At 45.3% G+C, this 16,977-nt stretch overlaps 2 protein-coding genes and 1 non-coding gene across 3 annotated transcripts in view; all 3 read right to left on the bottom strand.

The window, feature by feature from the left end:
* Nucleotides 1–3,491: 3,491 nt before the first annotated feature.
* On the bottom strand, nt 3,492–8,179 carry HSPA8 (heat shock protein family A (Hsp70) member 8). Its single transcript, XM_027036773.2, has 9 exons — nt 8,037–8,179; nt 7,090–7,299; nt 6,554–6,759; nt 6,161–6,313; nt 5,514–6,069; nt 5,099–5,301; nt 4,661–4,859; nt 4,222–4,454; nt 3,492–3,917 (listed from the first exon to the last, which is right to left on the bottom strand). The coding sequence occupies exons 2-9, from the start codon at nt 7,292–7,294 to the stop codon at nt 3,732–3,734; spliced, it is 1,941 nt and encodes a 646-aa protein (XP_026892574.1). The 5' UTR covers nt 7,295–7,299; nt 8,037–8,179; the 3' UTR covers nt 3,492–3,731.
* Nucleotides 4,944–5,029, bottom strand: LOC113593267 (small nucleolar RNA SNORD14). Its single transcript, XR_003413359.1, has one exon. It is a non-coding gene; the product is annotated as a small nucleolar RNA SNORD14 (small nucleolar RNA).
* A 2,975-nt stretch (nt 8,180–11,154) lies between the features above and the next one.
* Nucleotides 11,155–16,977, bottom strand: part of CLMP (CXADR like membrane protein) — a 96,567-nt gene continuing 90,744 nt past the window's right edge. Inside the window, 5 exon segments of the mRNA XM_027036774.2 lie at nt 11,155–14,151; nt 14,154–14,398; nt 14,978–15,119; nt 16,140–16,262; nt 16,726–16,893. Of these exon segments, the coding sequence (XP_026892575.1) occupies nt 14,099–14,151; nt 14,154–14,398; nt 14,978–15,119; nt 16,140–16,262; nt 16,726–16,893 (731 nt within the window). The 3' untranslated portion in view covers nt 11,155–14,098.

Below are 16,977 nucleotides of genomic sequence, written 5' to 3'. Positions count from 1 at the left end.
TCATACAAATAGGATTCTCGGGAGAAGTTCAAAATAACACAGGGGCTTAAACTGGGGACAGTGTATCCACTAAGACTACTCTAACCACAGAGATTTAACCCTTTTTCTCCTCTATGGTGTTTTTTTCGTTGTTGTTTTTTTTTTTTTGAGAGAAAGTGGGGGAAGGGCAGAGAGGCAGAGAATCCCAAGCAGGTTCTGCCAGCACTGAGCCTGATGCGGGGCCCGATCTCAAGAACTTGAGATCCTGACCTGAGCAGAGTCAAACACTTTCCCGATGGAGCCACCCAGGCGCCCCTCCCTCCCAAGTTTCAAAGTTCTAGATCTAACCACCACCTCCAAACCCCAAGCACTCGGAGACCTCTACTCAAAGCTATAACCCCAACCAGAAAATGCTTTGCCTAGTACACAAATGTGAATACACGGGGCTTTCTTCCTCAGCACTTGCTATGCTTCGGGTTAGGCAAAACCTGTACTTTCCTCACCTACCCTTTGCGGTTGCTTTCTAAATAGCTACTGCCATCTAGTGGGAAAAGAGGCCCTTACACCCATATGCAGACCCCACCCCGCCAATGGAAATTCTGAACTTTTTTCCTATTTATGTTCCACCATCACTCCATGCTACCTTACCAGAATCCAAAAGGCTGTTTTTCCTATGAAAGTAGAGGATCTGAAAAATTATATGTACTCCATAAATATTGTTTGAGCAAAGGACTGTTTGCAAGTATTACCATGCTATTTTGTACTACGTTTTAAGTATATAAATATTAACGCTGTTGAAAGTAAATGTCTTGCTGCAGCTTTACAGATAAAAACTACGCCCTTAGTAGTTTAACAATTACTGTTGACTAAAAACTTAAGCTATTGCCAAACACATTTAGCTGAAACCAACACTAACTCTTAAAAAGGTGGAGATGGGAGGAACAGTGCATTTTTTGCTCCCTCTCCCCAGTCCAGTGGGATCCTGTGCAAAATTTAGGAACCAGCCACCAAGCACCATGATGTTACTGCTTATAACCACAACCCCAAATCACCGTTAGTAAAATTGCCTTTGCCACCCTATACAGATCTACGAGTGCACAGCTGACCATCCACCCATCCTTCCCCTAGGAGGTTGTTTAAAAAAAGTAGGAAAAGTGGAAGCTACCTGTTAACTCTAAACTGAATGTAAGTGGTAAACACTACTGTTCCTTCCTTAGGGCCACCTTCTCTCCATCTTCTAAGCATTCTTCTTGCCAGAGTTTTCCTGCAAGCATGACATTTTATACTTTGTTACTTCGGAGTTACCAATTTATCTTCCCTCTCTCCTGCTATCCTATAGACACATAAGGCTGAAACACATTTTTACCAGCTTTTGTATCTATACCCACAAACCAGGTTTCTGGCACAGCAGGAACCTAATTAATCACAAAAACAAAAGTGGATTTGAATCACCGTGCTTCTCAAATGCACAGACTGCTGACTGCCCCTTGCGAAAGACGAATCTCCAACTGAATACCCAAAGCATTGGGGGTAAAAAAAAAAAGGCTGACCATGAACTCAAATAAATGCTCAGATGAGGGCGCCTGGGTGCTTAGTTGGTTGAGGGTCTGACTTCAGCTCAGGTCATGATCTCACAGTCTGTGGGTTCAGGCCGTGTCAGGCTCTGTGCTGACAGCTCAGAGCTTGGAGCCTGAAGTCTGCTTCAGATTGTCACCCTCTCTCTGCCCCTCCCCCGCTCATGCTCTGTCTCTGTCAAAAATAAAAAGAACTTTTTCAAAAAATGCTCAGATGAATATTGGGACCAAGTCACTAAGTACACAATTGCATGTGTTTTGAGGACCAAGATTATGAAACTCCTTTAAGAAAATATTCTTTCCAGTATGAATCCCAGATGCTCTCTGTTTAAAGGAGCCAGTTTCAGAATTCACCATGGTAATGAAGGAGCAAAAAATACAGGTTTTGGAATAAAGCCGACCATTATTTGAATATTTCGATCTGCTCTCCTACCGTGCAATTTGAAATCAATGCAACTCAATCTGTGTCGACTGTAAACACCACCTTATGCAGATTAATTTTAATTCTAGCAGTTAATTTCCACCTTCTTGACAAAGCCCCGTTATTTGCCCTAGCACAGGTATGGCTTCTCCCATTTGCATAAAGGGACTGCCACCACTTTTCAATGTTTGTTCCACTGATTATACTATTGTTCCTTTTTGAGATCTCAAGTCAGAGTTTTGTTCCAGTTCATAAAGAATGCAGTAACAAAAAGGGCCTGAAACAAGTCAGATTAAGAAACCAAATTATATAAATACTCCACCCTGGGCCTTTCCCAAGGATAATGCATTGCTTTCAAATTTTGGATAAGCTAAGGGAAAATAAATATAAATCACATATGGTACCCCAAAGTCTCCTGTAGACACCAAGCACTACATGGGCATGGCCATAAGTCACTATGTAGTGAAGCCCATGTAGTAATAACCTCATTTAGAGAAAAACTGATGACTTCTAAACATCTTCACTATACTCACTGAACTAAACGAAGATCATTCTGCAATTACCACTGAAATCCTAATATTAACTGTCATAACAGGGGTCACCCAGGAACCAACAATTCTATAAAGGCAGGGAAAGATTCCAAACAGATCTTAAAGTTGGACTGTTCCACTGGGAGCATTAAGACCTCGCCAACACACAGCAGGTTTCTCCTAAACTGACCACCAGATGGCAGGTATGTCACCAGGCACTGTGGGTAACAATCCCTTTACCGGTTTCCTTACTTGAGGGTTCTCAGGACAGAGCTATACATTGCACACAAGGACATTTTGGGACTGAAATTTCGTGGCAGCACTTGTGTAGCCCAACACCTCGGCTAACATTCCTCAAGGACCAAGGCCACGAATGTACAGCTTTGCTCCAAAACCAGGATCACATAAAGGCAATCCAGTTAAGTGGATTTAAGTGGAAATGTAGCAGTATTTGTTCAGCTAAGTCCCTGAAGGTTAATCGGTGTTTAGATATTAAAGTCAGAATTACATGCTCATGGTTTGCTTCTGTGGGTAAATAAACCCTAGCCTCCTCAAACTCCATTGCCACCCCTTCAGGTTCCCACCCAACCAAGTTGAGAAAAAGGAACAGAACGGTTATCAAACGTGCTGGTGCAGGGCTTTACAGTTCCACACGTGGGTCAGTTTCACATGCTTAATGCTACTTCCGTGGACTATTTCACTGTTCAAACTGACCATCCAAGCACAAAAACCCCTTCTGGTATTTTTAATACTTCCTTCCCATCAACAGTTCTCCCAACACTGAAAAATCTGCAAATTCTAAGTTCACTTTACTACTAATCTCAAACCCCAAATAAAACATTAACATGAATTCATTAACCCGAGGCCTCTTTTGAAAGATACAACTGCCCAAATACTATTTTGTGTGATTTGCAGTTAGCCAAATAAATATCCATCCAGCCCCAAACCAAAAAAGCCTGCTGCCCTTGTATAGACTCAAGACAATCATATGGTGCCAATTTTAAATACAGTTTTATTTAAGACATTGCATTTTCCACTTAACAATACAGTGCTTATAAAGTGCAATGTTGTATTTCCTTTCCTTGTGCACATATTCCATATTCAAGTATCAAGAATGCCCAGTTTATTAACTATAGCAGCTCAACTTCACTGCCATGGAATTTGCTACAAATTTGGGTCCTTCAAATGTTTTGTGTGGAACAATGCTAGACCTATTCTCAGGTTGGCTTAATCAACCTCTTCAATGGTGGGCCCAGAGGAGGCACCACCAGAGGGGGGAGCTCCACCACCAGGGAAGCCTCCAGGCATTCCTCCAGGCATGCCTCCTGCACTCTGGTACAGCTTCGTAATGATGGGATTGCAGACCTTCTCCAGCTCTTTCTGCTGATGTTCGAATTCTTCTTTTTCTGCAGTCTGAAGAACAGAAAACAAAATCCTTTACTATAGGTTCCTCAAAGGAGGAAACTTCCTACCAAGTCAACCTGATGTTCCTAAAATGCAAAGACCTACCATCACATAGGAGTCTTAATTACCAACGAACTCTTGGGTCACTCAGACATCCAAGGAAGGAATCTAAGTTGCCAACATCTGAAGTTCTGGTGGAAACCGCGAATGTATGGACCATTCATCATTGTGACCGATTTGTATCGTAAAATCCCATCTAATCTTGCTGAAACCCCATACCCTCTCCACTCTCAATTTATTAGAAATTACAAACCTGGTTCTTATCCAGCCAGTTGATGATCTCATTACACTTGTCCAGAATCTTCTGTTTGTCCTCATCGTTGATTTTACCCTGAAGCTTTTCATCTTCGACAGTTGCTTTCATGTTGAATGCATAAGATTCAAGGGAATTCTTGGAGGACACCTTGTCTCGCTGCTTCTCATCTTCAGCTTTGTACTTCTCAGCTTCCTGGACCATGCGCTCAATGTCTTCCTTGCTCAAGCGACCTGTGGAAGTTAACTGGTCTTTTAGACAGGACTTTTGACATTGAACCTTCAGTTATCCTGCCAACCTTAACCATTAATGCTCCAAGCCCATTAGAAGCGAGCCCTTGGGTTCAATGCCCTTGGACAGATTTTAGAAGATCTATGGTCCCTATGACCCCAGACCAGATCTTTTAAGACAAAGGAAAAAGTGCCAAAGTTGTGCCTACCTTTGTCGTTCGTGATGGTGATCTTATTCTCTTTTCCTGTGCTCTTATCCACAGCAGAGACATTGAGAATGCCATTAGCATCAATATCAAAGGTGACCTCGATCTGAGGAACGCCACGGGGGGCAGGAGGTATGCCTGTGAGTTCAAACTTGCCCAGTAGGTTGTTATCCTTGGTCATGGCACGCTCACCTTCATAAACCTTGGTAGGAAATGAGAATTACTAAGGAGTTGCAAGCATCACAGCATACCAGTTTACAGACGTTCAGGTCAACCAGGAAAGACCTCGCTCAGACATCCAAGGAAGGAATTGGCCAACACAAGACTTCTGGTGGAAACTACGAATGGTTTTGGAATCGATCATCATAGCAGGACAAGTCTTCCCAAAATCTCATAGGACCTGAAGCATAACTGAATCGGTACCAATACAGTAAAACATACCTGAATGAGCACACCAGGCTGGTTGTCGGAGTAGGTAGTGAAGGTTTGGGTCTGTTTGGTAGGAATGGTAGTATTGCGCTTGATGAGAACAGTCATGACTCCACCGGCAGTTTCAATGCCGAGAGAAAGGGGAGTGACATCCAACAGCAGCAAATCTTGAACATTTTCAGATTTGTCTCCAGAAAGGATAGCTGCCTGCACAGCTAAAACAAAAACGTTTGGTTAAAAAAAAATAAATACAACCTCGTTACCTAACAAACGTCTATCGCTCAGACATCCAAGGAAATTAGACCATCATCAGCTTAAGCTTTTGGTGGAAACCACGAATGTTTAAGAATCACTCATCATAGCGAGTCAGCGTGGGGCTTTCAAGACCACCTGTTAGAACCATTTAATTCGAATAGTGGATTATTACCTGCACCGTAAGCGACAGCTTCATCAGGGTTGATGCTCTTATTCAGTTCCTTCCCATTGAAAAAGTCTTGTAGAAGTTTCTGAATCTTGGGGATACGCGTAGAGCCACCCACCAAGACAATATCGTGGATCTGAGACTTGTCTAGCTTGGCATCCCGAAGGGCTTTCTCTACAGGGTCCAGCGTGCCACGGAACAGGTCAGCGTTTAATTCTTCAAACCGGGCACGAGTAATAGAGGTATAGAAGTCGATTCCTTCATATAGAGAATCAATCTCAATACTGGCCTGGGTGCTGGAAGAAAGCGTACGCTTGGCGCGCTCGCAAGCGGTACGGAGGCGACGGACTGCCCTCTTGTTCTCGCTGATGTCCTTCTTGTGTTTGCGCTTGAACTCCGCAATAAAATGGTTTACCATTCGGTTGTCAAAGTCTTCTCCACCTAAGTGGGTGTCTCCAGCAGTAGATTTGACCTCAAAGATCCCATCTTCAATAGTGAGGATTGACACATCAAAAGTGCCACCTCCCAAGTCAAAGATCAGCACATTCCTCTCGGCTCCAACCTGCAATTAGAATACAGGTGATTACTCATCCAAATCTCCAATGGCTCAAGTCAGTCGTTAAATGAATCCCAGCTCCACAAAGGATACATACCTTTTTGTCTAAGCCGTAAGCGATAGCAGCAGCTGTTGGCTCATTGATGATTCGAAGTACATTAAGACCAGCAATAGTTCCAGCATCTTTGGTAGCCTGACGCTGAGAATCGTTAAAATAGGCAGGTACTGTGACTACAGCATTAGTAACAGTCTAGAAATATAGAAAAAACAAAACCGTGTTAGAGATCAGTTCATAAATCTGGCAATACTCCCATCTCCGTCTACTTCTGTGTGTACTGAAGATAGCAATCACATGCTTTCTAAAGATCAGGCAGTCAGATTACTAATGTGTATCCTTCAATCAAAACCCCATGCATGAATTCATCAGGGAATCTAGTGCATAATGCTCAACTTCCAGCCACGTGGTCTCTAGGATTAGCAGGCTACTCACCTTCCCAAGGTAAGCCTCTGCGATTTCCTTCATCTTTGTCAAAACCATAGAAGATACCTCCTCTGGATAGAAACTTTTGGTCTCTCCCTTGTATTCTACTTGGACCTTGGGCCTGCCAGCATCATTCACCACCATGAAGGGCCAATGCTTCATATCAGATTGAACAACAGCGTCGTCGAATCTACGTCCAATCAGGCGTTTGGCATCTATAAAAGTTTCAGGTCAAGTGTTACATTGCATCTACCAAGTAAGAACCCTAGTACACCATTACTGAAATGTGAAGATCAGAGACCTAGCAACCAAACTCCAGACTAGTCAAATGGACTCAAGTTCTCTCTGGCAGAATTGCTCAGATTTCCTCATCTGATACCCTATTTTTAGCAGTTAAGAGTACAAAATTACCAGGTAAATTCTTAAAAAGGCTTTTCCTATTTTCAAAACTTTCACGGCTACCTTACATTGATAAACTTTGAACTTTCTCATTCAGCCTACACCACTTAAAACTCAAGGCATGTTGCTCAAAATTAACAGCTTACCAAAAACTGTGTTGGTGGGGTTCATTGCAACTTGATTCTTTGCAGCATCACCGATCAATCGTTCGGTGTCAGTAAAGGCGACATAACTTGGGGTGGTTCGGTTTCCCTGATCGTTGGCAATTATTTCCACTTTCCCGTGCTGGAAAACACCCACACAGGAGTAGGTGGTGCCAAGATCAATGCCAACTGCAGGTCCCTTAGACATAGTTGCTGGAAGAAAAAAAAGCCCAGGGTTTGGAAAAAAAACAAAAAAACACCAGCACTTGGAAACGCTTCCTGCTCCTCCAACTATCAGGTATGGACACTTTGGTAAGAAGATTACACTCAGCACCTCCCCCCAGAAACACTGCCCTCGTCGGAGGAAACCACGCGGGAGGGCCAGAGCGAAAAATGCTGCAATCGGGGTGTTACCGTGCCAACCGCGGGCGAGTCCGGCCCTGAATCAAGCACCTGCCCGGAGGGTCTGCGACAGGAGCACGTGGCCTCGACTCAGCGCAACCTTCTCCAACCCCACCCCCCACCCCATGCTCCGGAGCCAACACAATACGGCCTGCGTGGCGTGCTCAGAAGCCCCCTCCCCCCACGTTGGGCCCGTGCCAAAAGCGGCTTCCTCTTTTTGAGAGCCTAGGGAAGGGTCCGCTCCAGGGGGCCGGCTGGACTTCCCGTGCCCCGCAAACGGATGCGGCCCACGCCCAGCCCTCCCCGCGGGCACCGCCCTGACCCCCGCGGCGACCATCACGGCCTGCAGCCCACGTCCCGCTTGCCCGCAAGGCCGGGTCCGCCGCCTCCCCGTAAGGAGCGCGCCCCAGGCGGGCAGGGGCCTGGGGGGCCCCCCACCTACAAGAAAATGATCAGAAGCCTCTGGGCCTCTGCAATCCCGACCAGCCCGGTGGTGCTAGGTTGCACGTTTCTTAGAAACTCCCAAAAGCTCAGAAGACAGGCCTTACCTTCAGTATGGGCCCGGCCCCGCTTGCCAAAGAAACAGCTACCTGGAAAGCTAACGCCGCGTTGAATGAGGCCGGTTTCCGCCCGCCACCCTGTCTCTTATACCCTGCCTCAGAACCTTCCAGAAGGGACCCACCCCTGCCGGCTGCCCATCATGACTTCCTCGACCAATGGGCACGCGGCCATCTCTGTGAGCCCCAATGACTAAGCCGGCTCTACCCTCGGGCCTCGCCCACTCCCGCCCCCATCCCACCCCACCTCGCGATGACGCACTCACCACAGCGTTCTGGAACTTTCATTCTCGCCCCCGCTCTCCGAACGGCCCCGGGGAAAGGGAGGGTGGAGCCGTGAGAGCCCGCGCGCGGGAGTCCTCAGTCACCCCAGGCGCGGGGGGCCGGGCCGGGGGGGAGGGGTGCATCCGCTTCTGCGCATGCGCTCCCCGTCAGCGCGGGCGGGAGCGGACGGAAGGAAATGGAGGAAGAGGGGCGGGCAATTTTGGAACCAGCCAATGACAGCAGCACTAGCCGCAATCTGGATCGACGTGCAACCGGGGGAAGACGAGCGCAGGGCCTGAAGGGAGGGGTCCGGACCCGGCAGCCCGGGAGCGAAGACGGAAGTGGAGCGAGGACAAAATGGCCGCGAAGGTTGTTGCGCCCCTCCCCCCCTCCGTCCTCGTTCTGTCCCCCCCCCCCCCCCCATTTCGGCGTTGTAGAGGCTCATTTAGGCCCTCCCGGATTCCACGTTCCTATGGTTCGTATCTAGGGTGCCTTTGGGCTAAGTCGGCCTTCTAGGAACCGGGAGGAATGTTCCCACCCCTGAGCGCTACTAGGGTGTCTTGCCCAGGGACACACAGATCTGTGGCTGGAGGGAGCCGCCTGGCCCCACTTGGGTGTAGGAAGAGACAGGTTAGCCAGGCCAAGCCTCCAGAACCCTCAGTCACCGTGGCACCTGGAGGCCGGCAGCCCTCGAGGCCGAGGTTGGAGGGGCTCCGGCTTTTCAGAGCCTTTAAGGCCGGATGCTGTGCCTGGACCCTCGACAAAATAAGTAGCCAAAGCCGCTTCCCTGACCCCAGACAACTCCGCCACTCCCCACCTCCCGCCAAGAACAGGTTTGGCGTCTCGGCTCTGCCTCTGCATTTGCCCAAGTCCCGCACCTCGCAGTTATTTGTGAAAAAGAAAAGCTTAGCCAGATTTTTCCGTGGAGGAGAATCAGGCATTAGGAACCTGGGTTCCGGTAGCCCCGTGTCCTTGATTTAGACTCTCGGAGCTGCTTTTATTTTCAGTAACATGATGTAATGTCTTTCCTGCCTTGACTTATAAAAAACTAAGCGACAGATCGTTCAGAGGCATCTTGAAAACATTACTAATCGACTCCACGAAACAGTACTACTTAGAATTAAATTGTGGTGCATGGTGGCAGGTATTTAGGCCTTGTCATTCTAAGAGCCTTTCTCAGTACCTGGAAATGTTTTCCAGTGTGTTCTTTCAAACAGGCAGGGCAGCTGATACTCTTATTTGATAGATAAAGGGGCAGATAGATGAAAAGATTTTTTTCACACTATCTGACACAGTGGTGTGGCCGGAATTAGACCTTCCAGACAGTGCCTCCAGAAAGGGTGTCACAAGAGTGAGGACACCTTGTCCTTGTCAAAGCCAGTAAAGCCTACAGACGGATTCAAACATACGAAGGAGACATTTTCTTTTCACATTTGCTTTTTCCGGGGCAATGTTGGCTTGAGTACGTGGAGGTATAGACTTAATTTCTTCCCACCTCCCAAAATACTAATTTTATATGGTGTTTTCGCAGCGTATAAAGTGCTTTCATTTGTTATATCATTCAATCATCAAAACAATTTTCTGAGATGTACATCCGGTATGAGGAGAAAAATGAGGTTCAGAGATGTTACTTGCGGAAGGATTAACAGCTAGCTGAGCTCAAATGGGACTTAGCTCTTTTGATTCCAGAATCTTTGGTCTGTATTTGTTTGTTTTTTTATTTTTTTTAATGTTTATTTATTATTCAGAGACGGAGCGTGAGTGGGGAGGGGCAGAGAGAGAAGGAGACACAGAATCTGAAACAGGCTCCAGGCTCTGAGCTGTCAGCACAGAGCCTGAGGAGGGGCTCGAACTCACAAACCGCAAGATGGTGAGCTGAGCCGAAGTCGGAGGCTTAATGGACTGAGCCACCCAGGTGCCCCTGGTCTGTTTTTTAGTTACACTACAGTGTAATTTTCTTTCTAGAAACACCTATAACTTCAACTCCAGAAAGTGGAAGATGTGTGCTGTGGGAGGCTCCTTTCAATTTTCTTTGGTATCTACAGTCTTCTCCCACTCAACCTATCAAGGACAGTCTCTGAACTATGCCCTACATATCACAGTTTTTAACTAACCTCTGAACTACCCACATTTTAACTACCGAACCATTGGAAAATGGAACAAGGGCCAAACCACCTAACAGCAGTGATTAAAGTAGAGTAGATAACCAGTTTCCAGTCATTCAAAAGTACATTGTAGTACTTGAACTATGCTCTTATTACATAGAATGATTCAGAGTTTGTGGATTTAAAGGTCAATAAGATGACTGTCCTGTCTCCACCTCTTTAAATGCACAAGGTTTCAAACACATTCAGGATGGAAAATTAAAGTTTGGGGCATAGGAACTGCAGTGAAGAAGTCTGAGGGCTTGGGTTTCTGACTGGGGAATGGAGCCCTTAACGTATCTGAGCCTGTCACATGTTCTAAGTGCTCTGTGTATATCACCTCCTCTAATTCTGTGAACTTTGTTTCAGATTCATTTGAATCTCTTGTATTTACTTCTTTTGAGATTTATTTGAACCCCCAAGTGTGGAGTTCTGTTGGCACTTGACCTTGGCATAAAATATTTGCTTAAGAAATACTATTTATTTTGGTAAAGTCTTTTAGAGCAGGAACTCTGCCATAACTTGGTATCTCCAGTACTGCTTACCATCTTGCCTTGTGAGAAAATAGCGCTTGGTATATTTGGGACTGAAATCAATAAATAATAGATCCTATGTAGGCTGAGTTCTTCCATTCCTCTTTTGTCAGCAAGCTAATGAATAAATTTCCAGTGCAGGTTATACGAGCTTCACCTTCTACAGTATCACCTTTACTTATTTATTTTTTAATTGCTGATACAGATGCATCTGTAATAAATATTTGGTTTTTGTGATCAAATACAGTCTCAATTACAAGGCAACTTAGAAGTTAAAATATGAACAGTTTAACACCAGAAATGAAGCAAAATTCTCCATCTTTTTGCATGAGCCATTCAGAAAATATTTTTACACAGTGTAACAGCAAGGGCATCAACTTCATTATTTTCCAAATTTGTTTGGTTTATATGTTTTATTGAAATGGTTATTCTCTAAATATTCACACCATTCCATCGTTATCTTCTTCCACAAACATTTTTCCCTTCTACCTTTTAGTTATTTTACCATTTTGTTTGTTTCCCATTAAAGGATCAAATGTATTTGACTTGCAGTGTTCATGGAAATATGGCTTGAAACCTGTAGTGTCTCAAAACTGTATCTTAAGCCCAGAATTTGCCATGTCTGAACCCAAAAGCCAGACTCCAAGAGAAGTGCACTATCATTGCTAAGACTTGAACATCTTACCTCAGAATTTTCAATTCCTTAGAATTTCTCAGATTTTAGGTAGTTATCTGTGATTTTTTTTTTGTAGATTTCCACTATGAATAGATTTCCAAAATAATCTGGATATCCAACTGGTATTTGTCTTTTAATAACTAATAGGCTTAAATAATCTAAATCTCCATATCATGCAAAGGGGACCGATTCCTGCTTTCAAAGGCATAGGCAGGAAACCTTAGGTTCAAAGGTAGAAATAATGATAAGAACAAATTGCTTGTGATGGTACAGCCACAGCCTCCGTAGTGTACTTGTTTGGCTCAGGTACTGTAGGAATAAGAATTCTCAGAATCACATAGCAGAAGTGATATGTTATCACACTACCAGAAGAATAAAAAAGTAGAGTAAGGAAGGGAGTTAATATCTTCCAATGAGGCAGTGTTAGTATAAGAAGCATTCCAAATATGCCAGCCTTCTTAAATTAATAGACATTCTTTACATTACTTCCTCAATGTCTCCTATTTCCCACCTTTTTTTTAAGAGGAAGATAAAACTCAGATTACAATTTTCACCCAGGGATCAACCCCTGTTTCTTAAAGAACCTTAGAAGGAAATGCATTTGCAATATCCGAGGGCTCTATTGTGAGAAACACAGACGTGAAAAAACAGAGAAATGGGGCAAAATCTCAGATCCACCATTTCTCTTTAAGCATCTGATTCCCATTTTAGAAACCATGCTGTCATCTCCAAATTCCGCATGATTTTTTTCTTCCCTGCAACCTGCTGCCCTTTTAATAATAAATATTTTGCAATACCAACGGTGATCTGGTGACATCTGCACTGGGGTCCTTGCAGGGCGGTTTCAGGTCTCCCATTCTTGCCACATGATCAGACTAACAGAATAGTTGGTCCGTTTTGATTAACAGAACAGTCAAAAGGATTAAAAAGGCAAGTTCTTGTATTGGAGGCTGCCGCTTCCTTCTCATTTTTCACACACCTTTTTTTTTCCCCCATGAATCAACCCTTCTGATGGTTATCCTGGTGAATCATTTCTGTTGTTTCCAGGAGGGTAACAGTTCAGATGTTAGCAGTCACTAATCCAGCCCTGTCCTGCCACCCACTAGTTATCCTCACCAGCTCTTCCTTAAATATAATTCCCTTTCCTTCCAGCCCACACCTGGACTTCCTCAGAGGCTAGGCTGGGAAATTACCGAAATTCTGTGTCACCCTCTCAGGAGGGAATGGTAATGATGTACTTGCAATGCCATTAGGAAACGGTAATCCTTGATCTTTTTGATAATTTAAGGCTTAGAATTATCAAAAGTCCCAGGTTCATGTCCTTGTCCTAAAATGAAAAGAAATGGAGGAAGCTCCAAGTTTGGTATAATAGTAAACTTCTTTATACCACTCCTTGACATGTTACAGAATATGAAGAGAAAACCGATCTAAGCTCCCTTTCTAGTCATAGTCAGTCTTGAAATTCTGATTTCATATGTTCTCAGAAGAGAATGCAAGGATATGTCACATGATCTTTCAGCATCTCTGAACGAGCTCTTTTTCTCTAGAAGACTTCTGAGAACATTGTCAAGTGACACACAGTGAATGTTTTCTTGCTCCAGAGATATCCAGCAGGAAAGTCCTTAGAGACATCAGATTTGAGGGAAAGTCCACAATTGTTCCAGTATAGATTTCTGATATCTGTCAGTGACCCTCTGAACATGATTAAGGTGGAAAGTTTTTTGCAGTCCCTGGTCACGCGTTTTGGATTCCTCTCTTAGTTCTCTTACTGTTCACTAGAAGTAGGGAGATCAGCAGTGGATAGAGTGGGAAAACTGGCACCGCCCGCTAGTTCAGCGCCTTGTGAAATTAACATCCAAACCTGATGGTAAATGAAGTCAGGTCAGAAGAAACGTTACTTCCTTCTTTGAAATTTCTCAGAAGTGATATGCCCAGTACCTGGTGCAGCTAGGTGTAATATAAGGCTGTGGGTTCCCCTTGACTCTGAATAATCACAATAATCCAGTAGATTTGCAGAAATGCATAGAAAATTTATGAACACCACCTCATTTCCCCTTGACTATGGTGACTCAAAGTATTGATACAAAACATTTCCGGTGAGAAGTTTTAAGTGTGTTCAGTTCCCCTTTCCCCAACTTTTTCCACCACAGGTCCTGGCCAACAAACACACGGAGTTGGACCCCCTCTTTTCCCCACTCTGGTCTCAAGGCACCACGAGATGCCTTTTTGGAGATGAGCAGTTTACATCCTTTTTCTTGTTCAGTGTCCTAGAAAGAAAGCGCTCATTTCGATCCATTCCACGCAATGCTCACCGCTACTTAAATGACCGGTCATCTGGTTCCAGGGGGTTGTGTGGCTGGTGACTGAGCTTCAATGACTAGAAGAGTCCTAAGATCCTGACTCCTAGGAAAGCACGGGAGTCAAGTCCACTCTAATTCAGACGGTTTGCAAGGCTCTGCTCTGGCTGGGGATCATGCCGGGTGTGGTTCTGCTTTGGTCAGGGTAGCATGGTGAACTTTCTTTGGTTCAGAACCTCTCCCCACTGGCCCCACCAGGCTGTATGCATGGGTGGCCAGCCCCGGCTGGGGTGCTGCTTCCGTCGACAGCGTCCGCTGGCTGCGTGAGGCACTATTTGCTGTGGAGCGAGTGGAGGAAGAACCAGAGCGTGAGCTTCGAGAGCCTGAGGAAGAGGAGCTAGGTTTCACCAGGCGGGCTTTCGGGGCTTCCGCATCTTCTCTGAGGAGGAAAAAAACCAGCAAAGGTAAACTTTAACACCGGCAAGACTATGATAACACCTTCCACTACGGTTGCTTCCTTCTGAGGCTTCCCAATAAATTCCTCAAGCCGTAAACTTCACATTATACCATTGGAAGGCAGCCATTTAGGGGAAGAGGGACTTCCCCAGTCGCTGAGACTTAGCGGTTGACTTAGGCAAATGGATGTTTTGTTAGCCCTGAAGTCAACTCTATTACTCTGGGAGAGTACACGCTTACCATTGAGATTGATCTGGGGTTTGTCTACGCAAACCCTTTCACGGCCCATCAGTTATGCTCATTCCTTATTGTAGGCCCTTCATAAGTGGACACGAATCAGAAGTAATGTAAAGTTGATCTTTTAATTACCAGTTGAGGATAGACCGTTTCACGATAAAGGCAAGGGAAACCAGACTTTCTGTCCCTAGGCTGGAACTCCTTGCCTACCAGAATAATCCTTTTAACAGATTCACAGTTAAGAGCAAATGGGACATTTATGTTCCCTGGTCACTACGGAGCTGGAAAGGAAGCCTAGGACAAGGGATTTTGGAGGGAGGTTTACCGAATTTCATTAGGTCTCTCTTCTTCCTCATATCTCTCTTTGTCTTTCCTTCGGATTAGCAGCCATACCAGGAGGAATGTCAGCAGGGCTCCAGCCACCATGCCTGTCACCGCTCCTGCAATCATGCCGATGCTTTGTACATCTATTTTCTCAGAAACAAAAGCAGAAGTAAAACCAAACATAAGCTAGGGAACGCATGAACTTAAAAACATAAGCCCTGGGGGCGCCTAGCTGGCTTACTCTTGATTTGAGGACTCTTGATCTTGGGGTCGTGAGTTTGAGCCCCATATAGGGGGTAGAGTTTACTTAAACAAACAAACAAACAAACCCATAAGTCCTGGACAGGATGGGTATTTCCAGATCTTTCTATCTTTTGGAGTTTCCCATTTACCCTTGATGTATGACTGTCCTTCTTGGTATTGAAAGGTGGCAGAATATGCCACCCCAAAATATGCCTCTTTGCCATTAGGACTGTTTTAACCTAATTTTTTTTCTTAATGTTTATTTTTGAGAGAGAGAGAGAGAGAGGGAGAGAGAGGGAGAGAGAGAGAACAAGTGGGGGAGGGGCAGAGGCAGAGGGAGACACAGAATCCGAAGCAGGCTCCAGGCTCAGCACAGAGCCTGTCGCGGGGCTCAAACTCACCAACCACAAGACCATGACCTGAGCCAAAGTCGGACACTTAACCGACTGAGCCACCCAGGTGCCCCTAAGCTGATTTTTTTAAAGTAGGCTCCACACCCAGCGTGGTGCTTGAACTCACAACCCTGAGATCAAGAGTCAAGTCCTATGCTCTACTAACTGAGCCAGCCAGATGCCCCCTTAATCTGATTATTTTTGAGAAACAGCAGACACAGGAGAAGTTCTAAAAACAAAGCACAAGTTCCCCTTTTATAAGGGAAATTTACATTTATAAAGGAAATCTCCCTCCGGTCCCCTCCTGGACCTAACACATTTCTTTAGGGAGCTGACAGATTGACACGTTTGTAAATACAGTTAGCTACACCAGTTGAATGGTCACTGCAACTACCGAATTTATTTTCACGGTCACCACGTCCTCCCGGAAAGAAAGATTTTGGCCTTGACCTTACTCTTACTTGCGATGAAAGGTGCTGTACGCCAAACCACGACGCGACCATAGGAATAAACTGTTTGGATACTTACGCTGTACAGTCACTCGCACCACACAGCTTTCCTTCCCGGCCTCGTTGCCTGCTGTGCACTGGTAGAGCCCAGAGGAGGACATGGTGAGATTCTGCAGCAGAACGCGTCCAGGGTTATTGTAGTCTACATAAGCAGAAGGAACGACTGTAATCCCCTGAGTGACAGGGCCTCTGTATTGTCTGCTTCAGTGCATCATTGACCTAAGATTCTCTAACACAATTTGGTGAGGAGGAGATGGTAGATTTCTTGGAAGACGGAAAAGGCAAACATTCTTTTAACGTGTGCGTCCGCCAAGAGTTACAAAAGACTGTGAACGTGTAAGGGACACCAAACACGATCGTTTAGATACAATGGCTACGCAGTATATTTCTTCCTCATTTCTTCTGCCACTTTTAGGTGCCATTTGAGGAGGGAAAGGATGGATTTTTCTCTTTTCCTGTCCCGGTTGACAGATGAAAAGTAGGAGCTCAGGGAGATTTGGCCGTGCATTCAAGGTCACGTGGTGAGTTGCTGACAAACGGGATTTAGGATTCATGGCTAGAGGACCATTCTGTGGTCTCAGCAGACTGATGGGAAGGTGACTTACCAATCCTGGACCTGGGAGGGAGATGCTCATCCTCTCCCTCCTTCTCCCGAACTCGCTGCCAGTCATACACGATGGGCTTTGTGCCAGAGGCTGACTCACACTGCAGAGTCAGGTCACTTCCTTCCGTCAGCTCTCCTTCCAACTCACACTTGGGCTTTGATGGTCTCACTGGCAAAAAGAAAGAAGCTTCAAAGATGGCCACACACCAGACTCCATGGAAGAACTATGTCCTGTTGTTTCTCTAGCTGGCCA

This window comes from Acinonyx jubatus, chromosome D1 (genome assembly GCF_027475565.1).
Source record: "Acinonyx jubatus isolate Ajub_Pintada_27869175 chromosome D1, VMU_Ajub_asm_v1.0, whole genome shotgun sequence".
NCBI lineage: Eukaryota > Metazoa > Chordata > Mammalia > Carnivora > Felidae > Acinonyx > Acinonyx jubatus.
The sequence above is the reverse complement of the archived record's forward strand: the minus strand, read 5'-3'. Positions and strand labels throughout refer to the sequence as shown.

Bases quoted from the DNA above. Each gene is read 5' to 3' on its own strand.
- HSPA8 (XM_027036773.2), bottom strand. From the start codon at position 7,294: ATGTCTAAGGGACCTGCAGTTGGCATTGATCTTGGCACCACCTACTCC. The intron at 5,302-5,513 runs GTAATAATCCAC...TTTTTGTTTTAG, and splicing joins AGCTGTCGCTTACGGTGCAG to CTGTGCAGGCAGCTATCCTT. The intron at 3,918-4,221 runs GTTTGTAATTTC...TCTGTTCTTCAG, and splicing joins ACTGGCTGGATAAGAACCAG to ACTGCAGAAAAAGAAGAATT.